General features: G+C 42.6%; 2 protein-coding genes across 4 annotated transcripts in view; one reads left to right on the top strand and one right to left on the bottom strand.

Moving 5' to 3' along the window:
* Window positions 1-3,832: 3,832 nt before the first annotated feature.
* Window positions 3,833-9,017, bottom strand: VHL (von Hippel-Lindau tumor suppressor). Its single transcript, XM_048858327.2, has 3 exons — window positions 8,597-9,017; window positions 6,869-6,991; window positions 3,833-6,346 (listed from the first exon to the last, which is right to left on the bottom strand). The coding sequence occupies exons 1-3, from the start codon at window positions 8,787-8,789 to the stop codon at window positions 6,189-6,191; spliced, it is 474 nt and encodes a 157-aa protein (XP_048714284.1). The 5' UTR covers window positions 8,790-9,017; the 3' UTR covers window positions 3,833-6,188.
* Window positions 9,018-11,787: 2,770 nt separating this feature from the next.
* Window positions 11,788-26,588, top strand: part of LOC125640133 (uncharacterized) — a 28,050-nt gene continuing 13,249 nt past the window's right edge. For 2 of the 3 annotated variants that reach the window (XM_075130283.1, XM_075130282.1), the window contains exons 1-8: window positions 11,788-13,185; window positions 14,745-14,824; window positions 15,533-15,650; window positions 18,155-18,318; window positions 20,672-20,763; window positions 22,236-22,312; window positions 22,864-22,947; window positions 26,438-26,508. In XM_075130283.1, coding sequence (XP_074986384.1) covers window positions 12,823-13,185; window positions 14,745-14,824; window positions 15,533-15,650; window positions 18,155-18,318; window positions 20,672-20,763; window positions 22,236-22,312; window positions 22,864-22,947; window positions 26,438-26,508 — 1,049 coding nt within the window. In that variant the 5' untranslated portion in view covers window positions 11,788-12,822. The remainder of the gene's footprint in view (window positions 13,186-14,744; window positions 14,825-15,532; window positions 15,651-18,154; window positions 18,319-20,671; window positions 20,764-22,235; window positions 22,313-22,863; window positions 22,948-26,437; window positions 26,509-26,588) is intronic. The other variant, XM_048858319.2, reaches the window with a different exon arrangement.

The following is a 26,588-nucleotide window of genomic DNA, read 5'->3' as shown; positions in this document are numbered from 1 at the left end:
TGTAGCTTGACGATTATGCCAGTGGTTTACTTATCTTTATAGAACGTGACCACATCCCATTGAGTGTAGTGATTTTTCGATCAGACCATATCATCGTATGATCTTTAATTACCATAATCCGGATGTCACTTAAGCATCTAATCCCGGGGTTCTCAAACTGGGGGTCATGACCCCTCAGGGGGTCCCAAGGTTATTACTTGGGGGTGGGGTGGGGTTGTGAACTGTCAGCCTCCACCCCAAACCTTGCTTTACCTCCAGCATTTACAATAGTGTTAACTTTTTTATATATTTTTTATTTTATAAGGGGGGGGGGTCGCACTCATAGACTTGCTGTGTGAAAGGGATCACCAATACAAAAGTTTGAGAACAACTGTCTAAAAGAGTGTCCCTCAAACAGCAGACGCTTCTTTGAATAATTTATTAAGAAAAACAAAAAGACCTGCTTTATACCTGACCATACTTTTAACTTTTAATGAATAATATAAACCATGAGTATAGCTGAAAAATGAAATCATACTGATGTGAGGAATAGTTATGAAATACTGTTCTTGCAATTCCAGTGGTGGATAAATATGAAGTCCATTCTTATGTCAGGATGTTTCTCAGCCATGAAAAATGAGATACACTCAATAGTTATTACTCTCTGAACTGCTGTGTGGAAGATATGGTGAGCATGTGGTAAGCTTCAATGCCACTATTAGAATTCAATTTTTTTGACTAGTTCAGGCAATGGATAGTATTAAATATACTGAAAGACATATTCATGTATGTTATAGTGATAGACAGTATCACACAGACCTGCTGTTACATTCACACTGTCAACAGCTCCAAAATGACATTGCCACATGACTCAAGAATCAGTAAAAATAGATTTATAAATTAATATCTGACACATTTATATCTACTTCTCATTTTGAAGAGGAACTAGTCAACATTTTTTAAAAACTGATGAAACAGAAAAAAATATTACCAATGCTTTGGCAACAGGAAAATTAGGTTACATCAGCTGAATAGAGAGGAGCTGAAAGTAGGTCAGGTCTTAACAAATCCAGATGACAAGAAGAAAGAACAAACAATTGTGGAGAAAAGGGAGAAAATATGGTGTGTGGTTAAGACACTGGACTGGGACTCAGGTGCTCTGGGTTCAGTTCCTGCCATAAACTCCTTGAGAGTTTAGGCAAGTAATTTCATCTCTTTTGTGAAATGGGAGTAAGAATATTTTCTTTGTCTATATAATAAGCTCTTCAGGGCAGAAAGTGTTTCCTACTATATGTACATACAGTGTTTAAAACAGTCAGACCCTGATCTTGGTTGTGTTCTCTCGATGTTACTATAATACAAATGATAAAATAAACCTCAGAGACAGGTGTTGGATCATATTAAAGAAGTTCTGTATTAAAATCACAAATCAGTTTGATTCCCCAGAGTTTAAATTCCAGGGTATTACTAATTAAGAGGTCTCTTGGTTTTTGGTACTGTTTCTCTCCCTCTATGTGTGAAACTTGCAAGCTGCTCTGTTCTCAAAGCAATTCTTTGTAACAACAACTACTCACACAGAGACTCAAAGCAATACTCTGTAACAACAGAAACAGCACCCAGAGACTCCCCGCCCTTTTGTTGTATTCATTTCACTTTGTTAACAATTGTGATTAAAATAGAGATAGAGGATGTATGTGGATGGATGTTTGGCGTGGATAATAACTGAATGATCAGGGAGGTGCCAGCGTAAGAATCCAGTGTCCATCGGCTGAAGAAGGCGTCAAGTGGAAATAACCAGAGAACCCCCGGAGTGCAGACTGGAATCCACCCAACTGCCTCAAGAATGGGAGAACCAAACAACAAGATAACATCTGGCAGCACGGAGCCATCAGGAATGTGGCATCTGCTGACTGATTCAGCAACAGCATGATGAAGCAATTCCCATAGACTGGCATAGGAAGAAATTCCTCTAAAAATGGACTCTAGAAAGTGAGAACTTTGGGGTCTGATTCTGCAAACCGACTTCCAGGAGCATCAGATGAGCATCTGACAAGGCCCTGCTCCCTCCTCATGTCCAGGCCACCTGGCCAGTGGCTTGGCATGAGCAACTCTAAGGCTGGTAACTATGATAACAACCTTGCAGAACCTGTGTTTGTGTGTGTGTATGAATGAATGTGTGAATAAATATGAAATTGAATGGAATGTTATAGCTATAACTAACTGCTTACTATGATTCTTTCTGTATTCACAATAAATGTGGCATTTTGCCTTTTCCCCTTTAATAAGATCCTGCTGATTTTTATTTTACTGATATAACACAGGTACCCACCGATGTGTTGAATAAACCAGGTTTCCCAAAAAGCATGGGAAGAATAAGGGCAAGTCTACACTATAGTGCTACATCAGTGCAGCCTGCGCTGCTGGAGTGTGTCTGGTGAAGAAGTGCTCTCCTGTTGGTATGATTATTCCACATTATCAAGAAGCAGAAGCTATGTCGACTGGAGAGCATCTCCCACTGACATAGCGCTGGTGTGGACAGTGTAAAACTTGCATCTCTGGGAGGGTGTATGTGGCTTTTTCACACCCCTGCGTGACATAAGTTATATCGATTTAGGCGGTAGTGTAAACTTGCTCCAGGAAGATACTGGACTCATTTAGGTGTGGAAAGGTTACAGAAGCCCTTCATCTTGGATGTGGAAGAGCCTTAGGAATATTTATGACTCTGCAAGGTATTAAGTACACTCAATGCCCACTGGCTTCACTGACAGTGCTCGGCAGTTTGCACGATCAAATGCAAAATGGGGTGCAAATAGCTGTATAAAATTCTAGTCCGTATTTGGGCAAAACTCCCACTGATTTAAAGTACATTTTACATGTGTCTCCATGGTTTGTTTACTTGTCACTATGCTTCCCTCCAGATTTTTTTTTAAAGCTAAAGCAAAAATTCTCCTTTCAGATACACTGTGTATCAGGGCCAGCTTGGCTGTTCAGGAAAAATTCCAGATCAGAATATCAAACTTTGATATTCTAAACAGCTAAGCTTGCCCTGATCCACAGTGAAACATGTCTTAGAATTAAGACAAGAAACCTGCAATAATCAATTGCCTAGCGTAATCAACACTAACTAAAAGTTTAATTAAGTTGACTTGATACCCTTATACATACTTCTGAAAGGTCACCCAAGACAGGGCATTGGGCTCCTAAGTGTATTTTTTGGTAACCTGTCACTTCTGGGGCAGATGCATCGGTATGCTCTGCTGCTTTCCACTACTTCAGCACACCAGTGAATTTGGTCCTTTAATTATGACCGGTCCTGTACAAAGTATTACTGAATGTTACTTTTCATAAATTTAAAAATAGCTAGTCACAGACTGATGGAGTAATTTTTACACAAACTTTAATAATCCTGATAGTCACAAGAGTACATAAAAAGCTACGTAACTTACAACCATATTATAATGTTTAGGAGTAACCCAAAAAACCATGTTCAAACCTAAGATCTAGTAGTTATTAGAAAAACAGTCAGTTCAAAATAAGCTGTTTTTGTAAGTGGATCGTAACACTAAATACATTTATTGGACAAATACAGAATAACACAAGAACACTGATAAAAAGTGTCCCCGTGTTTATAGGATTGAGCCTGAAAAGTATGTAATTTGCCCTACTTTAAAGCAAAAAAAGGAAGTTTTAGGGCCTGGACAACTTATTAAGTGTCTGAATCTGAATCCAATCTACATAGTCTTGTCCACAGACTTTTTTTTAGTATTTCCCATTGTTACTACTACTAGTGAAGCAGCGATCAGAGGTAGCAAGACTGGAGTACTAGTGTAGACAAGGCATTGGCTTTTTTACCACAAGTACATTAGAGGTTGGTTTTAAATGGTGGAAACTGCTGGCACCTTGTTTACACTAGAGCTCCCACCATTGGAGCTTCATCATTAGTAGCAACAGAGGGAAATTTTAGGGGGAAAGGTTTAGCATGGACACAGCTTATGGAAGGGGTTAGTTACATTTTGTAAACTGGTGACTTTGTTTCAGTAGTTTTGCAAAGTGTACATTTGCGGTTGATTAAAAATACCTCCAGAGGTTCTTCTAGTATGCAAGAATAGATGGCTAAAACGGTATTTGATAAATATACACAAGAAAACCATGTAAAAAATAAAACCCACTATGAAGTTAATATGTATTTAGTTTTCTGGCAGAGAACAACACTCAGTTCATTCACAATGTTTTAAGAAAAAAACTATTTACAAAAATGGAAAAACACATAAATATTTACAGTATGGCTTGATGTTCTTACTCATTTAGTTTCACAGCAGTTTTCCTGGAATATATATATTTTGTTTCATTGAAAATAAATGTTCAAGATTAAACAATGGCAAAATATTATGCAAAGATCTACTTCTCACCTCACATAGCACTTACACCTTTGATGGATTCCTGCATATATGTTATTTGCATGGTTGTTGTAGCCATATTGGTCCCAGGTTATGAGAGTGACAAAGTAGGTGAGGTAATATTTTTCATTGAATCAAATTCTGTTGGTGGAAGCGACAAGCTTTTGAGCTGCACAGAGCTTTTCCTCAGGTCTCAAGGAGGTAACCGGAGTACCTGAGCTAAATACAAGGTGGGACAGATTGTTAAGCGTAAGGGGTTCATTCACACATACTATAGCAGACTACTTAAAATGAAGTGGGCAATTAGCAAGCAGTAAGTTGTGTTACCAATTGTTGTAATGAGCCATAAAAACCAGTCTTTGTTAAGTCCAGGGTTTTTAGTGTCCAATGGAATTATGAATTTAAGTTCTAAGGTTCATCTTTTGAAGGCGTTGTGCAGGTTTCCTTTGAGGATGAGGATTGAGAGGTCAGATATGGAGTAATCGCTTTGTGGAAAAGTGTTCATCGCTGGGTGATATGGTGTTTTGTCTTTTATGATTTTCTCTGTGAGAGTTAATTCAGAGCACAGTGATTGTCTGGTTTCACCCACCTAGTTATTGCTGGGGCACTTGATGCTCTGGATGAGGTACACCACATGTTATGATAAGCATGTCTGTGACCCTTGCATCTTAAAAGGTGTGTTGCAGGGAGATATTGATTATTGTAGCACTGGCGATAGGTCTGCAGGTTTTGCATCTGTTGTTGTGGCAGGGTCTGGTGCTGCTTTGAGTTGGCATATCCTGGTCTGTGTCCTCTTCTGGCCTTCAACCCTCCAACCTTGCCAACTCATCATCAGAAGCAATCTCTCCACACACCAGAACACATCAACTCAAAGTGATGCATAGAGGTACTACACGTAAGTTAATAAAAAGGTCCAGCAACAAGAGAGGGAAAAACATCTAGACGGTGACCTTTTAAAAAGTGTTTTAACCTAGAAACATTGTTAAACCCTACGTGCTAGATTCTGATAACCATGATGCAGATACACAAATGCAGGGAGAAGGGGCAGAAAATTCCTTATGCCCATACACAGTGACTTTAGTGGGCTTTAGATCAGGTTCTTTAAGAGCAAGATGGGGCAGGCTATCCCATCCAAAAGCATTCCACACCCAGATAGGTGCAATACTGGGATTTGAACCAGGGAACAAATTTAGTCCTTGTGTAAGCAGGTAAAAATCCCCTGAAGTCAATGAAGTTGTACACGCTTATACAAGTTCTGTGTTTGGCTCCTGATCATTCAAGCAGCTAGTTCAAATTCATCCTTGGTGTAGCATCCTTTCTAATGATAAGGAAATTGTCTGTCTGTATTTATAACCTCCAAAAGAGAATGATCATGGACAAGCCAATGTTGTATCACTATATCAGAAATGCCTTTTGTTACATTTGTTCTGAAACAGTCAAAGAGCAAGATTCTGTCCTTAGTTCCACCCATACAAAGTCACTGATTTCAACAGCACTGCATAGGTTTAATTGCATGCAGAATTGAGTCTACTATGTTTAAACTGAAATATCATAAACTTGGTATATGTTGAATACTATTTGATCTCTTGAATCTGGCTCTTGCCATCTTAATAAATTTTATATATTGAAACCAAATGAGAGCAGGCACCTTTCAGAGCATGAAATCCTGACACCTATTCAACTCTTGAAATGTGTTTCAATGTGGTTAACACCACTTACACACAGTAGTTTCCCAGTGCAGTTTTCTTTCCCCACTTAAGAGTCTGGAATGAATGATGTTCATTTTAAATCAGGGACACCATTCCTTATCATTTAACTTCTTTCCAGAGACAGCCGTTGAAGATCCTTCCTAATGTCAGGATGATCTTCCAGATCTTCATATAATGACTGAACAATATCCAATCTCCGGTAGTCCACTGGTTTTACCAGACTGCGAATAACCTGAAGACACCTCTCTTTCAGACTGAACACTGTAAAGAGAGATAGAAGATTAACATGTATGTAATTTGACACTTCGAGCTTCTCTATACTCTCCAGCCAAATATGTCAAAAGTATCTCACAAACGTTCATGAATTTAGCCTGCAATACTTCTGTGAGATAGGTATTACTTTTCCCAAAATGGAGAGAAATGAGGCCCAGTAAGGTTAGGCATATCACAGAGTCACTGGCAGAGAGAAACAGAACTCAGATCTTCTGACTCCCAGTTATGTACCCTACCCACTGGATCATGAAATATCTCACAAGATACATGAGAAATGCAGAGAGCATGGAGGCTTAAATAATGTCAAAACCCTGTAAATAACTGTGCTCAAGAGAAATCAATGATGTTGCTTTAGAAATTCCTTGTTTTCAGTTTTAAAGTTTTTATTAATTGCTTGAGTATCTGACTCATTCACACACTCCCTTGTATTAAAGGAGAATAAGGTCTCTGATCTTAGCTCATCAATTTCCCCTTGAATTCTAGCAGATTTAACACTCTATATAATTGTACCTGGAAGCATGATATTTGCAAATATGGGCTGGCCATTCACATTGCGAGTAGGCACAAACAGCTCTGTCTGATTGACAAGAAGTCCATCATCTGTTTCTGCATCTCTGAACAGCCAAAGATGTTCTACAACAAAACAGAGATTAAATATAACAAAGGAGCTATATTTCAAATTGTTTTGAATGTTATCTTTCAATTGTATACAAATATGAGGAAGGTAACTTATTTTAAAATGAAATTGAGCTCTGGAATTAGTAACTACTTCAATTCTTCTTGTGGCTTGTGTGCCTGCCAGTGGCTTTCAAATAGATGTCTGAACTGAAGTCCACTAGGGATTTCCCAGCAGCGAACACTGTTGCCAGTTCCTTAAACAAACACACTCAGGCAACCACGGACCCTTTGGACATCAAAACAGTGGCCTTGGGACAGGCAGGGTGGGCAATACTTGCTGTTTTGAATCAGATACTTTATTTGTATCCACTGTTATAAATCTTTCCAAGTTTCAGAGTGGTAGCAATGTTAGTCTGTATCAGCAAAAACAATGAGGAGTTCGTGTGGCACCTTAGAGACGAATTTCACCCCCGTCTTCAAGAAACCCCTGCGCCTGTCCCCACCCCGACCTTGGTAGCATGCACCTCCGTGCTCATCCCCAACCTAGGTAGCTGTGCACCCCTGTGCCTATCCCCACGTCGGGCGGGCACACATTCCCACCTGTCCCCACATCTGGCGGGCGCACGCCCCACCCAAAGTAACTGTGCACCCCCTGCCCATTCCCACCCTGGCGGAAGCTCACCCCTAACCCATCCCAACCTTGGTAGTGTGCACCCCCACCCAAAGTAGCTGTGCACCCACCCACCTGTGCCCACATCGGGCACGTGCGCACCCCCCCAGCCATCCCCACATCTGGTGGGTGTGCACCCCCCACCTGTCCCCACTCTGGTAGGTCTAGCCCATGCCCATCTCCACCCTGGCAGCTGTGCTCTCCCCCATCCAGGTAGCTGTGCACCCCCCATCCCATCCCCACCCTGGCAGATGTGCACCCCTGCCTGTCCCCACCCTAGTAGGTGCACCCCTTTCCCATCCCCACCCTGGTAGATATGCACTCCACTCCCCTTCTCCACCCTGGCAGGTGTGCAACCCCCACCCGTCCTCACCTTGGTAGCTGTGCACCCAGTCGATGGTCCCCACCTAGGTAGCTGTGCACCCCTCACCCGCCCGTCCCCACCCTGGTGGGTGTGCACCCTCCTGCCTGTCCCCGCTCTGGTGGGTGTGCACCCCTCCCGCCCATCCCCATCTAGGTAATTGTGCACCCCTCCCGCCCGTGTTCATCCTGGCAGGTTCACCCCGAACCCATTGCCATCCTTGTAACTGTGCCCCCCATCCCGTCCCCACCTTTGTGGGCGAGGAACCCCCCCGCCTGTCCCCACCTACGTAGTTGTGTACTCCCCACCTCCCGACTCTGGCAGGTGTGCCTCTTCCTCATCCGCACCCCGGCAGGTGTGTACGGCCCTGCCCGTCCCCACCTAGGGAGCTGTGCTCCCCTCCACTCCACCCTGGTAGTGTACCCTGTGCCCATTCCCACCCTGGTAGCTGAGCCCCCCACCCATACTCACCCTGGCAGGTACCTTCCCACCCATCCCCACCTAGGTAGCTGGGCACCCCCCCAACCTCCACCCTAGTAGGGGCACCCCCCGCCCGTTCCCCCCCGGCAGGTGTGAGTGCACCCCTCACCTAGGTAGCTGTACATCCTCCGGCCGGTGCCCGGCTGCAGGACCGGGTAGGGCTGGGGCTGGCCCTCGAAGTCCAGCCAGATGGGGATGACCACCCGGGGGCTCCGATTACAAAAGATCACGTGAGAGGGCTCGCGCGTGTTCCGGGAGCGCAGGAGCCCTCCCCTCCGTTCCGCCGCCAGCTCCTGGGGCATCTCCGAGCCGGCGCGCCAACCACCACTGACCCGGGGAGCAGACGAGGCCTACGGGCGCCTTCCTGCCCATGCGCGGCAGCACACTGCCGCCATGACTCTGTGGGGAAGTGCTGGGGCAGAAAACCGGCTCCAACCCGCATGCGCGGCCTGTCGGCCATTGCTCTGTGGGGATGGAGTGCACTCGTGCTCTCACTTTACTGCGTGTGCGCCGCCTGGCGGCGGAGAGGAGCGTGGGGAAGTTGTAGTCCGCTGCGCCGCGGCCCGGCTCGTCACGGGGCGGGGAGCCGCTGCCATTTTGAGGCGTTGTTTGAGGCTGTCCCTCAGGGAAGGGGCGGGGCGCGCTGCGGGGGCGGGGCAGGCAGAGGCTGAGCACGGGTCAGGGGCTGAGGAGGATCAGACAGTAGCACATGGTCTGATCCTCCCCAGCGCCGAGGAGGGGCCCCACTGTACAAAATGAGGTGCGGGAGGGGGTGGCTGCGCCATACTCAGCATTTCCACCCGCCCTTTGGCCCAGGGTGGGGGACCTTGGCTGGTAACGTGTTAGGCTGTGGGGTGGGTGATGGGTGTGCTCCACCTTGCGTTACCGGCCCCCAGCTGGTTCCAGGTTCCACTTGGGGCACTGGTTGTGAGCCAAAAAGCCCTGTGTAGTTTGGGTCTTGCGTACTATAGAGATTCCCCTTTCTTGGTGGTCTCCCTATGCTACCAAAGCAGTGCCGATGCTTCAGATGCTGTTGCAATGCTGGGTGTCTATAGGTGTAATATAAATCCTCATTTCGTGGGTGTTCAGCTACTGGGCGTTTGTGGATGTAGTAGCTGGATGTGTCTTTTGCAAGGCTTTACAAAACTAGGCCTTAATTTCATTGTGAGCCTCCTGTTATGATTCTATACTTGAAAAGGAGGACTTGTGGCACCTTAGAGACTAACCAATTTATTTGAGCATAAGCTTTCATGAGCTACAGCTCACTTCATCTGTACTTGTTTCTCTGGATCCTTAGGTTTCACTAGTGCTATGAAACTTACAATAGAAATGTAACAGTAGCATAATCTGCTATAGTCTGCCAAAAAGCAACACTTTTGTATGCAGAATTCTTGTAGCCTTGTTAGTCTCAGGATATGAGAGAGACTAGGTGTGTTAGGTAGTATCTCTTATTGGACCAGCTTCTGTTGGTGAGAGAGACCAGCTTTCCCGCTACACAGAGCTATTCAGGTCTGCAAACATGTTCTACCTTATATTTAGCTGTGGTGGTAAGAGTACCTTTCCTAGATCTGATGAATAGTTCTGTATAAATCAAAAGCTTGTCTCCCACCAACTAACGTTGGTTCAATAAAAGACCTCACCCACCTTGTCTCGCTAAAATGCAACATTAAAATTCAAATTGTACAGTGGAAATTTTCCTTATCACTGTGGTGTCAACTGCAGTTTGGAAAAGCCTTGTTGAAATGGTTGCTAAGTATTGGAAAGGATATATGAAAACATGACATTACAAATCTGTGTTCAAAGAATATTATTTAGATTGCAAAGTGAACCCCCTGAGAGTTAGGAAATGCCAGAATTTAGGTTTCTGTGCAATTTTAATTGCCTCTTGTGCATCTGCATTATGGTAGCTTTTAATTACATAGTCGCATAGTATATTTTTTCCCCTCAGGATCCCTGGAGTTCAGGGAGCTATTCCTTGTAATATCAAGAAATGTCTGTGTGAGAGAGAAAAGGGGAGGACCATCATACATGCTTTTTGAATGGAAACAATAAAAATAATTGGTCTCTATAGCAGTGGTTCTCAGCCAGGGGTATGCAGAGGTCTTCCAGGGGTTACATCAACTCATCTAGATATTTGCCTAGTTTTACAACAGGCTACATAAAAAGCACTAGCAGTCAGTACAAATTACAATTTCATACAGACAATGACTTGTTTATACTGCTCTATATACTATACAGTGAAATGTAAGTACAATATATTGCAATTGATTTATTTTATAATTATATGGTAAAAATGAGAAAGTAAGTAATTTTTTCAGTAATAGTGTGCTGTGACAGTTTTATATTTTTGTGTGTGATTTTGTAAGCAAGTAGTTTTTAAGTGAAGTGAACTTGGGCTATGTAAGATAGTACAGTACCTGAAGGGGGTACAGTAGTCTGGAAAGGTTGAGAGCCAACTGCTCTAGAGAAAAATCAGGCCGTCTACTTAAAGTCATATTTTAATAGTTTTACAAATAAAAATTCACTATAAAAATTACAGGACACCACCTATTTTGATTACAGCAGAGCTCCATAGGGGAGGCACTACTGAAAAATTCTGAGTGTATATTTGACAGGTTTCAGAGTAGCAGCCGTGTTAGTCTGTATTCGCAAAAAGAGAAGGAGTACTTGTGGCACCTTATAGACTAACCAATTTATTTGAGTATAAGCTTTCGTGAGCTACAGCTCACTTCATCGGATGCATTCAGTGGAAAATACGGTGGGGAGATTTATGTACACAGAGAACATGAAACAATGGGTGTTATCATACACACTGTAAGTATGCATCCGATGAAGTGAGCTGTAGCTCACGAAAGCTTACGCTCAAATAAATTGGTTAGTCTCTAAGGTGCCACAAGTACTCCTTTTCTTTTTGCGAATACAGACTAACACGGCTGTTACTCTGAAACCTGTAAGGAGAGTGATCACTTAAGATGAGCTAATACCAGCAGGAGAGCGGGGAGGGGGGGGAAGAAAACCTTTTGTAGTGATAATCAAGGTGGGCCATTTCCAGCAGTTGACAAGAACGCCTGAGGAACAGTGGCGGGGGGGGGGGGGGAATAAACATGGGGAAATAGTTTTACTTTGTGTAATGACCCACATTTTTGCGAATACAGACTAACACGGCTGTTACTCTGAAACACTCTCCTTACAGTGTGTATGATAACACCCATTGTTTCATGTTCTCTGTGTATATAAATCTCCCCACTGTATTTTCCACTGAATTCATCCGATGAAGTGAGCTGTAGCTCACGAAAGCTTATGCTCAAATAAATTTGTTAGTCTCTAAGGTGCCACAAGTACTCCTTTTCTTTTTGAGTGTATATTTGTGTTTTATGGAATGAATACGTTTTTGTAAATGTGAGGTGTCTGGGAGTGCACATGTGTGGTGTTTACTTTGGATGGGTCTGTGTCTGATAGGTGTATATATGGTGTATGAAACAAGTGGATGAAAAGATGTGTATGTAGGAGTGGGTAGATTTGTGTATGTGGTTAGGTATGAAAATTCTATTGTGTAAGGAAGGGTATGTGGGCATGATGAGTCAAAATGTGTTTGTCGTAATCGATGCGTATGGTGGACAGAAGTCTTCAAAGTCCTTTTTCCAAATGCACTGTGCTGTACTCTCCCGTGAGGGAGTGGGTCCTTCTCAGAAGGTCCATATATCACATCCCTGTCAACTGCATTTCCCTGGATACTGAGCTGTAACTTTCAAAGCAACAGAAACAAAACTTCTAAGATCCGCCTTTCTCCCTTCCTTATTGGATAATGTAAATCAGAGCTTTTTAAGACCAGCTATGTCTGTTGTCTGTTTGTATGAGTTAACTGGGCAATGGAGCACGGATTAGTAACTGAAAGAGGCATGCTTTATTTCTAGCTCTCCTTCCGTATCTCTCTCAGTAGATAAGTGAGGCAGGTTCTTATTAGCTACATTTGACAGTTCCCTTTGCAACATTTATTAACTAACTTATTTCAATTTGGACCTCCCACATTTAGGATTTGGAAATTTGATAGCAGTTTTTATTTATTTATGAGCCTCATTCTCTCTTTTGCTGTTATCTTTAGCACTAATCTCTTTATTTACTGTTGGGGAGAAGGAATATTTATTGTATTAATTTCCTTAGTGGAGGAGACTTTGCATATTTTTTGGCTTATATTTATGTCTCCCTCCTCCCCCCAAACAAACACATATGCATGAAAAATGCCATGGCTGTTGTAGCAACTAAACTCTTAAAACTAGGTAATTTGTCAATAGGCTATTGGTGTGCATTTGTGTGTCTTTTATTTCCAGCAGCAAGATGCTACTAGACACAGAGACGAGGAAAGCCAGCATCCTAGCCTCGCTCCAGGCTCTGGGGAAAGATTCTGCAAATGGGAGAAACAGGAGGAATCACAGAAGAAAGCTAATCTCTGATCCGAGTCCTGCTGTGTGTGGCTGCCTTCCCCCTGGGAAACTTCTGCATGGATCCAAATTCACTGATGGAATCCTCCAAAGGGGAAATCTCACAGGATCACTGACTCTGGAAAGGGTGAAACTGACAAAAGCAAAGTTGGGGAAAAAGTTCAGAATTCCTAAAGGCAAAGGAGACAGCAGATGTGCACTTTCCCAGTCTCTGCAGCACATCATGTCCTCTGCCCAAGAAGACCAGGCATGCTTTAAGGTGAGGACTAGCAGGAAATAGTTTTGTATGGGACTGACTGACAGGACAAAATTTAACCTTGGTATAACTTTATTAACATCAATGGGCTTCCGCCAGAAATTAATTTGGCTCTTGTCTTTGTACTGAGGAAACAATTTCATATATATGTAAGCAAAAATAGATTTGATTTTTTTTTTGGCAGAAAAACTGACAGCAGATTATAACAATAACAAGACAATGGTGAAAATTGTGCGATATAAATTGAAGAGGCTTTCATGTCAGGGTATCTGGCAGTTTTACATAAGGTTCAACATTAGAAGTTGATCTTGATACAAATCTGACCTTTTAACTATAGACTTAAACCATGTGGAAAACTCAGAACTAACTTCTTGTTAGAGACATATATCCAGTATTTCACTTTTCTCTGTCTTCTGTTAAAGGGAATGGCTGCATGAAGGAGGGCTTTTTGCTCCTAACCAGTCATCTGCTGCTGCTGCCACTCATTCCTCACTCAATGTAGAACTGATTCTGATCTCACACTAATGTGACTATTGACTTTAATGGAGCTATTCCTGATTTACAATGGTGTGTATGAAAAGAGAATCTGGCCCATAATCTTCTGCTTATGACATTTCAGTTGGGAGCTGTGGATCCGATTATAATGTCACAAGGTGAGGAATAAGCAGCAGGGGCAGAAGGACTCAAGAAACCAACATCCTATTTCTATGTAAACTTCCTAAGTAGTAAAGAATGAGGGCAGAATGAAAAGAAAATCTAGTCCCTAGTCAAATGATTTTTGGTGTTTTTCATGAGGTGTTTCAAAGTTTTATTTAACAGAGGCTGTGGTAGCAGCTGCTGTGGCTCTTCTGTACCCCTGCTGAAGTGTTTGACCAGTGGATCTATGTAGTTATGCACCTACTGGGCACTCAAAGTGCCCCTGCTGCACTGTTTTGCAGAAAACTGACACACAATAGTGCTGAACCGCCCTGCACAGTTTCTCTGTGTTCCTGCCAATTCCCCACTTCCTTGTGCAGTAGGACCATGACTGTGTTTATGATCTTTCTTGCCTTTAGGGATTCAGATTTGTCCCAAAAGGAGTAGGGTTTTTTCAAACTAGGGTAACATTTCACGGGCAATCAGTCCTCACAATTCAGAGCATAAACTGATTACAGGACTGGGGTAAAGAAGAATTTTCCTCATGGACAGTATTGCCTGGTTATCAAGGTTTTCTCTGAAGCATCTGATATTGGTCAGAAACAGGCTGTCAGGCTATATGGGATCTTGGGCCTGTTTTGAGATTGTAATTGCTAGGTTCCTCTAAAAGACTTGAGAAGAGACAATGAGTCGTCGTACAGTTTTGTAGACCGGCAGTTCTGACACCTCAACTTACAGTATAACAGAAAAATAAATGCACTTTTGCATGGAAACATGAGTCCTTTATCTGAATGGCTTTAATAAGGTGTTTCAAGTATGAAAAGCATTCTTCAGCACTAAGATGTTTTAAATGATACTTATTGTGTAACTAACAATCACTGGAACTGGTAATGAATAACCGGCTATTGGTTACGTTCTTCTTTCAGCCAAATCTTCTGTTCAGATTTCAGAAAGCTGCTAAAAGCATTGTTATGCTTTGCTTACTTTACAAAGAGCACCATCTACTGTGAGTAATGAATATTTGTTTGTAATACATTTTGTTCTATTCTACTAAAGCTTTTATATCACATCCATTACCATGGTATCTGAGCACTTTGTACTTAGTATGTAAAGACTTCTGTTTCAGTTATACATAATGTACAATTATAGTCTGAAATTTTGGGTTAACTTTGGAGCAGGTAAATGAAAGTTATGTGACACCATAGAATATGGATGTGTTGCTATTTAGTTACAATCTATGGATTTTCCAGAGCTTATTGGGTATTACCTTCATGAGTCGTCATACCCTTTTTGCATATTTGTCTGAATTTTGTTTACTTCATTACACGTAAATGATAAGAAGATTTACAGCTCCAAAAATTACAGCCAAGTGAGAAAAGGAGAAGTTTTTGTTTTGTATAGTGATGAGATGTCACAGTTACAAAAATAACTGAGGGCCCAATCTTTCAAATACTCACTTATGCAGGTTGACCTATCGACAGTAACAAAACTATTGAAGATTATGTGTATGGGTTTGCAGGCTGGGCCTGGTGTTAGCCATTTAAATTGGTCATTTAAGACACAATTAATAAACTTAATCTCCATACTTTCATACTCTTGGTAATTCGTAGACCCACACTTAGGTGTTTGGATGTGGACAAGAATTGTAAGCCTTAAAATTGTCTTTAATTATCTGAAAGATTTTGCGCTAACAAGTGTGTGTCTTTTTGGTTAGAGCCAACCTCAACTATGAGATTGAGAGAGTCAAGAGATGGAAATCCCAATCAAACCACATGGAACAGTCTAGGGAAGATATCCTCTTTGATGTGACACTATTCAGGGCTAAAAAACAGGTAGGGAGAGAGCAGAGTTACCATCCCTAGGTCTAAGTTCTCCAGCCTAAATAATTATCATTGAAGCCAACCTAATCAGTTGCATATGTACTGACACAAGGGTGATCTCAGGGTCTGTTCATTTGAATGTAATACATGGACAAAAACATATACCCCTAAGGCTATTAAGAAGCTGATTTAGGCCATATCACACTAGAAACATTTGCTTTTCTGTTAGTTGGTGAGGGGTTTGATTTCTTTACAACATTTCTATACTGGTAAAAACGTATATGTAGATGCAGTTAAACTGACATAAAAGTGCTTTTGCCAGTACAGCTTATTTGGTCAAGGAACTAGTATCAGTTATCCTGGCAAAAGCAGGGTTGTTGGGTTTTTTTTGCCGGTATAAGATGTCTGTACGAGAAGGGGTTGCCTGGTAGCTACACCAGAGAACGGTTTCTAGTGCTGAGTTGGTGCTAGTGGAGATGCAGTTATTCCAGTATAAAAGTGCTTTTGTTGAAATAGTACATTTTGCTTACACAGGCAAAACTTTCCAGTGTAGACTAGACCTTAATACTCCAAATGAAAAAGGTTCAATTGCAAATTTGTTGTGAATTGTTAAGTTTGCATTTGAGCTTCAGTAACCCCTTTTAATGAGACCAGAAGCAGGGTTAGGAACGGTATGTTAGAAGCTTGTGCTTATGTGTAAAATCCAATGTGGCTGAATCCTCATTGGTGTTTTAATCAAACAAGTTGCAATTTAATTAAAGTTCAGTCAATCTCTCTGTTCTGGCTGGGAGCCTTGATGCAGGCACTTGATATCAACAAGCATAAAGCTGCTGTTTCATCAGTTTTATTGCACCGGCTCATCTTTTTGCCATTTACATTTTCATTCTTTTTTGCATGAAACTTGGAAAATAAGTTTTCTGGCATTCCTGCTTCCACACCAGTGCTCTTTCCTACCTGCAATGTGCAGTGGCATGTACTACACATGTAGGTGGGAAATTGTCAAATGTGCTTTAAATTATGCTGCAAATCTGATGTATGCTATAGTGAACAGTGAACCATTTGAGCTTTTCTGAGGAGGATAAAAAGTGCATGTTTATATTCAGTGTGAGGCAGATGAACAACTTGTCTTTTGGAAATTCATTCTTAAATGGCTAAAATACCATCCTGAACAAAGCCGTAAAGGCCAGAGTCAGTTTAATTGTGTCAAATGTGCCTCATTTTTGCATGCATTTACTCCAGCTAGGTGTGAAGTTATCATGATGGCACATGTAAACGTGCCTTTGAGGATCTGTGCCTATGTGCCAAAACTGCCTGAAAAATCTGGCCTTGAATGTGCAGCATGGTGTAGATTATTTGCAAGGTTTGTTATTTAGAATTTTGCTTCAGATTTCACAGCTGTATGGGTGAACCTATTTATTTATTTATTTAGTAAACCCAAGTCACATAGTATTCGTGTTTGTTTTTCATATGCTTTTTTGCTCCCCTTGGGGAACCATTTATGTGTCCATAATAATGCAAGTTCTAGTGTTCTCAGGGTATCTTCACTATCCAGGAAATGAAATACTCCAAGGAGATGAGATTATGTATTTTTGCTACTCTGTAAATGGCTTTTTGAAGCATTACTAAATCCCAGGGGAGGGGAAATAAAAGCTATTACAAATCCCAGAACCTGTGCTCATACCCCTAATGATGATAAGTCTAAAATAATTACTTGGCTTTATAGTCACCTACTAATTAACAGGCTATACTTTTCACCTGGTTCTGCATGAGAGATGGAGTGTTTGATTCCTAGGATCATGTAGTTACAACCATTTGCTGCCCTTGATCCAGGCTTGCAACTCCTACTTTATCACAATTCTGAATCCTTTTCTTCCCTCTATGTATGCAATTCACATTAACATGAATGGGAGTTGTACACACTGATGCAATGTCTATATGCCCTTAAGCACTCCCTTTAACTTAATTGGTTGAGGCCTATAGAATGAATTAATGTGTTGAAACTGATTAAAATGACATTCTGCTGAGAGCAGAAGAGAAGTGTGATTGACATTGAAGTTAATGACTATCACAGTCAAGCATTAATGCAGTTTAGTCAGTCTTGCTAATCTTCATTGCTCACAAACTTGTCGTGAACATAACACTATCCAATAATGGTCCACTAATGGATATAAAATATCCTTAATCTATCAATTTACCATTGGAGCACAGCTCAGGAGACCTAGATTCTATTCCTAGCCCTGCCACTGGCCTGCTGGGTGACTGTGGGCAAGTCACTTCACGCCACTCCCATGCCTCAGTTGCCCAGTCTGTAAATTGGGGATACTACTACTGACCTTCTTTGTAAAGCACTTAGAGACCTACTGATGAAAAGTACTATATAAGAACTAGGTATTCTTATTATTACCACAATACTCTGGACCGGACTCCAATATAGTAATTTGTTGACACCAAACAGCATCTATGTAGAGAGGAACCATACTGGTTGCTTTATAATAATTGACTTTCCCTTCTTGAAGTCAAGGATTTCTGAGCGTGCCATACATATTCTTCGTCAGTGTCCTCAGGAGCGAAGTGAGAAGGACATCCGCTACATACTCGTTACCCTGCAGCCCATGAAGGCCTTTGGAAATTACTCCACAATGATTCAGAAGAAGGTGGCAAAGGCTGCATGGTATTCAAGGTAATAAGGAGGATAAATCCTATGGGGAGAGAGATTGAAATGGTCAGGTCATAGTCAGCTTTGCTATACAGGCAAAACAGGTCAGTGTTTAGGGCAGCAGATCAGAGGCAGCAATTGTATGAGTTACCGTATGGGCTGACATCTAACCAGTTTGTGTAGGACAATAAAAACTGTAGTGCTGATGCAGAATAAAGGCAAGAAAATTGCTAAACTAGTTTTATTTTTACAATACCTTGTGGTCTTGTATAGGGTCTTTCCTGTGACTAATGTGTCATGTGCCTGTGACAAGCACCAAGGTGTCCCAGATAGCATGATTTACACTACCACAAAGATACAGAAAAGGAGGAAAAGCAGCTAAAGCATTTGAAATGTAAAATATTAAGTAAGGCTTTAATTTTAACATTTTTGTCCCCTTTTGCTTCAGGTAGAGAGGGTTTTTAAAAGACCCCTCCCCATCTGACAGTCTTTTAGATCAGTGGCTCTCAAACTAGGGCCGCCTCTTGTTTACCTGCCGCGTCCACAGGTTCAGCTGATCGCAGCTCCCACTGGCCGTGGTTTGCCACTCCAGGCCAATGGGGGCTGCAGGAAGCGGTGTGGGCCGAGGGATGTGCTGGCCGCCCTTCCTGCAGCCTCTGTTGGCCTGGAGCGGCGAACTGCAGCCAGTGGGAGCCGCGATTGGCCGAACCTGTGGACACGGCAGGTAAACAAACCGGCCTGACCCACCAGGGGCTTTCCCCAAACCAGCCCAGCCCACCAGGGGCTTTCCCTAGTTTGAGAACCACTATTGTAGATGGTATCAAAGGTGGTAATAACTGTTCTTTTGGGGAGAAAAGAGATGTTAGTTGAGAAGGGCTGGAGTGTTGTTATTGTTAAAGTCCAATCCAGTTTCCTAAGAAGACACAACAAGACAGACACACACACAAAAGGGGAGAGAAAGGAATAGCAAAGATAGGAAATGCGGCTTCTGTCTCTGATGTTGACTTACACTTCTCACTGCTGAAACACAGCATGGTCTGATCTGCCACTCTGAGACCTGGCAAACTTGTACCAGCATTGAGCTGTTTAGGGTGTTGCTTTTAGTTTCCTTTCTGGTCACAGGTTCACAACAATGTTGCAAAATATACAATTTTGACTGGTTAAGCTAGACTCTTATTAGACAGAAGGAAAACAAAGAAGAGGGATAGGAAAGAGAAGAAATAAGGTAGGGAAGGAAAACACACAAGGGGTAGGGGAGCATTTTTTTTCTGAAGTCCGTCGTTCCCCCGCTCCCCGTGTCTTCCCCCCCCCGCTCCCCGTAGTGTTTGGGATTTAGCCAGAACTGGTAGAGGTAGCAGTCTCTCTGGCCTGGTCTGGAAATGTCTCAGGATCAGGATGACGAAGGCCTGGGGTGTCAGAAGACAGAGGGAATGGCAGCCATGATGGTAAAGCTTGCTCCAGGAGCCAATTTTTCTCCCTGCAGTCTCTTTCTTTAGGGACTCCAAAAGGTAATGATGGGTGGAATAGCCACCAATTTTATCCAACAATTAGGCCTAATTTCCAACACGCCAATTTTGGGTCACTGATTTTTGTTCTTTGACTTTTCTTGTTTACCAAGCATGATCTTAACACAGTCTTTGCATTATATCACTAGGCCTTTTTGTGTCTTTCTGTCTTGCCATTGCACCTTTTCCATTCCGCATTTGTTCTTATAGGTTACTGTGACACTTGATGAACTTTCAGTCTCTTTTCACTGTTGAGCTCACAATTAGGATAAATATGTAGGCCCAATTATTACAACAGCCCTGAACTTTTGGTATGTTCAAATCAGGATCCAAAACTGCATTCACATTTCGCACCTTGAGCTTCTATGTACAAGCATTTATACTATCCAGTGTGTTTGTGTGACAGTATAGATGAAAATCTACCTTTTTGGGGGCAGGAATTTGGAAATAAAATGTGTTACATCTCCCAACCAGGCCTTACTTATACTAGCACTTTTCCTGCCATGGCTGCAGCTCCACCAGTGTTAGCAAAAGTGGGAACGCTAGTGGTAATAATGATAGTATCTAGCTCTTATATCCATAGATCTCAAAGGAGGTTATATTCAATTTAGTGATGGGAAACTGAGGTACAGAGAAGTGAAGTGACAGTGATTTATCCAGGGTCACCTCGCAGGCCAGCAGCAGAGCTGGGAATAGAATCCAGGTCTTCTGAGTCACCAGCCAGTGCTCTTTCCAGTAGACCACAGTATGTAAAACAAAAGGAGAAGATGATGTGGGTCTGTGATTTAGCAATGAACTTAAGACTTTGAAGATGCAAGATGTTCAGAACAGCTTGAAACTATAGCAACACTGGTAAACTCTTTATTGTTCAGGGAATCTGTCCTTTCTAGGTATGAATCCTGCCAAGTGATGATCCAACAGGGCTACACACCACACTCCTTCTATATCTGTCTCTCAGGATCTGGTAGGTAGTAATCTATTAAAAAAATAGGTGATCTTTATTGTTGTGCCTCGGGGAGCCAAATTAAATTAAGGTTCAGTTTATTTATGTGAAGGGTGTACAGTGTTTCCTCTACTTAAGACTCTCTTTACAAGAGGCCTTTTGAATGTTTTACAGCATTTTAAAATGAACTTCAGTGGCGTTGGCAGATAGCACAATAACCTTATTTAGGGGAAGCCTTGTTTTCTGACTTCAGTCAGGGATTGCTGCACTGGTGGATAGAGACCTTTGATTAGCAGTGATACTAAGCTTCCTTGCTTCTTTCAAAAATAGATAATGCATCAGTATTTTGTTGTTGTTAAAGAAAACCAAAACTTAGACAAATATTGCCCAAAGATAATTCCTCCAGAATTTTCATGTCTGACAGAGAGAAGGATTTAAACCTAATCTTCAGTGTAATCCCTTAGAATTTCAAACCGGTTTCTTCGTTTACATTTATTTTATTCTCTGCCTCTTGAAAACTCATGGCTCTGTTCCTTTGAATTCCAAACTGCAGCACAGTGAGCCTGATCTTGTGAGGTGCTGAGCACTATGGTGCTCTGTTTCTCACAAGATTTGGCCTCCTGGCAGGAAAGTTTTGCCACATTAGCTGGAATTAGGGATCCAGTAATTTGTTCTAGGGATCTGTTCTCCCCTAATTACACATAGGTTAACATTCACTAAACCTGACAGAAATTGTGCGTTTGAGTGCAGGTGCATGTGTTAATGGAAGGAGTAGAGCACTAGTCCTGTTTTAAATACATCTATTTCCTCACACTGTAATGTGAGTAGTTATGCAGCATATCTTCTGCACGTAATCGTAATTTGCTCAAACCTAGTAGAAACAATGAAACAGACATGTACCTTCCATATTTGAGTATTATTTTTGTTTATAAAAACAGTAGTTCCAGGAGGAATTTTGTATCAGATCAGTACACATCTCAGAGAATCTGAGTTTAGGCTACTGTCTCCTGGGCAACATGTTGTGCCATCTGAAACATGTTGCCACGCACTTTAGAGACTTCTCAGCTGCGTATTTGGTAGTGTCCAGAAAATGCCTGTGCTACATAAATAATTCTCTAAGCTCTTAATACCAGTCTGCACTACAGGAAATGTTCCAGACCTTTTGTACCCTTCAAAAGAGTCAGAGTCTGTGTGATCATGTAAAGTTTACAAGCAAACAGTAATGCTGTGTCCCTATCATTTTTCATGTTTTGTAAACCTACCTTCCACTCCCTACTTTTGTTTTCTGCAAAACATACATTTTGGATTCAAACTGCTTGAAAATATCCTGTTGGAGCTCACAACAAGCAGGATAATGATACGTATATTTTTCATACTTAGAGCCTCACATCACATTCACAAGGGGTCTAGAAAAAATGCTTACTTGTTTGCAGAAGAAGCCCCTATTTGTTTTACAATTTAACAGCTGATTTGTGATGTTGTTTACCTTGTAGCAACAGTTATCAAGAGGAACAGTGACAGTGGCCAAGTAAAGCCTGCCTGGTTCTTTAGTCGAGGGGATGCATTTGGGGTGAGTTACAAAGCAGTGCACTAGGTGTTGAAATACATCAATGCAAGATAGGGTTGAGTCACCCCGTTATTTTTGCAGGGTCGATAAATTGAGTTTCATGCAATTTACTATATGTGTCACACAGAAGAGACACAAAATTGAATTCCTGAACACTTGTGGTAATTAAAAATTCCACACACTTTTTCTGAGAGTTGAGGTTTGTCCAAGTGACCTTGGGCAACATTTCTACTTGCTAGCACTGTAGTGCTGCAGTCTGTGCACCAGTTGGCTGCTATTCTGCACTCCATCTGTGTTTCAGTGTTGGAGAGATGTCTGTCTTGTGGGATATAGAGTCCTGTATAAATAAGATGACTTTTTTTATTAATGTGTGACTTTTTATTATCTGCTGATTTATTTTCAATACCACAAAACATATTCTCTGTTCTCTAGATAAGTATAGACATAGGGGAGAGAGAAGATTTGAAATTAAAGAATGATTAAAAATTGTATAGATATTTTAAAATTATACACTTTTCCTCTTTCCACCCCACCCTTTTAATTATTATTTTTAGGATAGAGAGATTATAAATGGTGACTACTGGCAGACAACAGTTATTATTCAGGAACCAGCTGAGTTTCTCTGTATTGACCGAGAGGTAAATATTTCTTACATTTATGACAAATAAAAATGTTTATTAGTCAAACATATGTAAGCGCATTGTTTCTGCCCACAGTTACAGCCAGGCTACCCCTACTGAGTTGCAGCAGTGTTGTGTGGGAATAATCAAGGGTCAGAATTTGGCCGCCTTTGTTCAAAGACACTGCTGTATAAATATAATTTGATGTGCAGCAAAAAGTTCCACCACTGATGACTGTTTTTACATATCATCCTTCAAAAATTTGTTCCATCTGCATTTGATGGATGATCAAGTTGCTACAAACCTACGATAAAACTGCCTGGGGTAAAAGTGGAGCATGTTCACCTCATGTTATATAATCAGATGCTTTACATTGGTGTTGTGTGTGTCAGATTCACAGGATCACACAGTTGATCATGTGAATGCAAACACAATGTGAGGTCAACAAACGATGTTTATGCAGCAATGACTGAATCAGTCTGGATAAAGTAAGAATTCCCTAGGTTCTTGGTTCAGAATTTAGACCCATCCTTTTCTGGAGGATTGGAACAGTTTGAATGACATTTCTTTTTACCATTCTTGTGCACTCTTGCACTTCTGGGTTTTGGCTGGGAATGGAAGAGGCTCATGGCAAAGCCAAAACACCACCAGGGGAGTTGTTCTTATGGTATTCTTAGCTTGACTGGAAACCGGAAGTGCTAGAAATTCCATGAGAGTCACCAGATTCTGACAGTTCAACAATCGGGAGATTTTTCCCTCCAAATCTTTGAAGATTCCACCTGTAGTTCTGCTATACAGCAACAGGATGCAGGGACTTTAAAACACAGCGGGCCAAATTAATCTCTGGTGTAACTGTAGTGACTTCAATGGAGTTACATCAAGGGTGAATTTGAACCAAGCATTTGCTACTTATCCACATCTGAAAATGGAGCATGAGGTAGACTAAAATAAAGTTTCTTGACTGTACATCCAATTAACTGGTCACATATGAACTTGGTTGTTTGTGTGTGTGCAGTTCTTGAGTGCAGTGTCGGTGACTGCATGCACATATTGGGTATGCATATACACAAGTATTTTTTTCTATAAATGTAGGCCTTGATATCCGTAAATAAGCGTGTAACAGGAGGCTTGAAGGGCCAGGTAGCCAAACTGTGGGGCATGTTCCCCTAAGGGGGCGCAGAGGAACATTTTGGGGGGGGGCGCGGCAGGGCCTGGGCCATCCCCCAATGGGGGGGAGAAGAGAGCGCCACCCAGCCCCGCTCTGCCCCTAGCCCCACCCCCAGCCCTGGCTCCACTCCTGGCCCCAGCCCCTTCCTCTCCCCCCCCAGCCCTGGCACCTGACCACAGTCTGGCCACGGCTTCCGCTCCCAGCCCCGGCCTCTCCCCCAGACTCAGGACCTGGCCAAAGCTCCGTTTCCGGCCCCAGCCTTGCCCCCAGCTCCAGTACCGACCCCAGCCTCAGCCCTGCCCCCCAGCCTCGGCCCTCTGGCTGCAGCTCTGCTCCCAGCCCCACCCCCAGCCTTGGCCCCTGGCAGTGGCCCCCTAACCCCTATCCACACTTCCCCTCTCCGGAAGCCACAGCCCTGCTTTCGGCCCTGGCTTGGGAAGGGTGTGGACAGGGGAAAGGGTGGGGGGGTACAACTGTGTAAAGTTTGGGGACCATTGGCGTAGTGGTTCGAGTGCTTGACTTCCTGCCCCCTGCTTCTGTGGTTGATAAGCCTCAGTCTTTAAGGCAGGGGAGTAAGAGGATCCAGGCCCTCCCACTCTACCAGTTCCCAGCCCAGGACCCTGTGTAAGTCAACCCCTGAGTAGGGGAGCTCCCAGAGGGGAGTCTATGTCCACTGCCCTGGGCTACTTCCTACTGTTGCCCCTTCAGTTTGCTGCATGCTCTAAGTCCCTGTGATGGCTTGTCTCTAGAAGTGCTCCCTGCTGGACCTTGGGCAGCATCCTGGTGCAGTCCAAGGTTCCTCTGGGTGGGGCAGCTGTAAGTTTGGTGGGGTTGGAACCCCCACAAGGTCTCCGTGCTTCAGTCACCTGGGTTCCTTTTAGGCTGGGTTCTGGTAGGCCTCCTTCTTTGTCCCTTTTGGCCAGGAAGACAGTTCCTGGTGGCTGCCTTGGCTGGCAGGCTAGTGATCCTTCCCTCAGGTAGGGAGGCAACTAGCTCCTACCTCTTTGCCAGTCAGCCTTGAACTGAGCCACACTCCCTCCTCCTCTCCCCACCAGCCTGGCACTGGCTGCAGGTATAACAGGCCAGGACTAGCAGGGCCCAAAGGCTCTCTTTAACCCCTTCCATGCTGGTGGACTGTTTCTCTGCTTCACCACAAAGCAGATAATCATTTGCTGCATATGCACAGAATATTGGCACTGTGGTACCGCACATATGTTGGGAAAAACAGGTCCTTGCCCTGAAGAGTTTCTAATCTAAATCAGAGATTGACAGTCTAGTCTAGGCACATAGACTAGACCAGATGAAGGTGCCATTTTTGGATTAGAATGGTAGATAACTTCACTTTTAAAAAGAGTTTTGTTTTGTTCTTCTGTCCTTCGTTGATTATTGTTGGAAAAACCTCATGGAAGACATGAGCATTCAAGAGGGATTTGAATCCAGAGAGCAAGGCGTCCAGGGTGGCATCAAAAGTGGGAAAATGGGTGGGAAAATGGGTGGGAGGAGTGCAGGTAGTGGGAAGCGCAGTGTTGGACTTTGCTGTAAGATGTCTTTGACTGTTGTGTTATGGTCAGTCAAGTTCAAAGTATTCATGAACTCTACTGGGGAATAGCTATAGATAATGCTGCCCTTTGGATCAGTCACTGTATTATAAATCAGAGCAGGATAGAAGGATAGTCTTGTAATTATTGTGGTTAAGGTACTAGAATGAGAATCAGGAAATTTGCTTCTTTTCATATGTCTGCCACAGACTAACTCTGATATCTCGGACAAGTCACATAAACTGGAAGATTTTCAAAGGAGCCTAAGGGAGTGAAGCACCCAAATCCCAATGAATTCCAGTAGGAATTGGGTGCCAATCCCAGCCTTAATCTGTGTGCTTCAGTTTCAGGATAACTTTTCCTTACTTTGCAGGGAAGCTATAAGGTTAAGTCATTAATATTTGTGAGATGCTCAGATACTGCCATGACAAGTGCCATAGAAAATCCTACACATAAAATAAGCAGTGAATGATAATGTGACGTATAATACTGGTAAGGTGCCAAGATCATAATTCCTGGAGAGTTACAGAAATGTATGCTTCTCAACATCAAGATGAGGTGTGGGTGAGAGGAGGAAAAGCACTGTAAAGGAAACGGGGGGAGCCTTCTGCAAAGGAAATGTTGGTTAAGCTGTCCTCCTTCTGGGGCCCTAGTTCTGTTCCTTGTAACATTGCTGTCTACCATTCTCATCCGTTAGTGCTTAGGGAAACACTTTAAGATAAGAGAAGAAAGAGTTTGATTATGAATAGGCGAATGGGAGGTTTTTCTGTTTTTAAAATAGTTTTTAACTGATACTTTTCAGGATTTCATCAAGATTTTCCTGTCTGGTGGGAAAAACGTGTTTGGAGATCCTGAGCAGATGCAGTTTCTGAGGTAGGATGGAAGAACTTCAGACTTTTCAATTACCACATCTGTGAATCAGCTGTGTTGTTAATTGGGGGAGGGTTCATCAC

This window comes from Caretta caretta, chromosome 7, assembly GCF_965140235.1.
Source record: "Caretta caretta isolate rCarCar2 chromosome 7, rCarCar1.hap1, whole genome shotgun sequence".
Classification (NCBI taxonomy): Eukaryota; Metazoa; Chordata; order Testudines; family Cheloniidae; genus Caretta; species Caretta caretta.
This window is presented reverse-complemented; position numbering and strand designations above follow the sequence as displayed.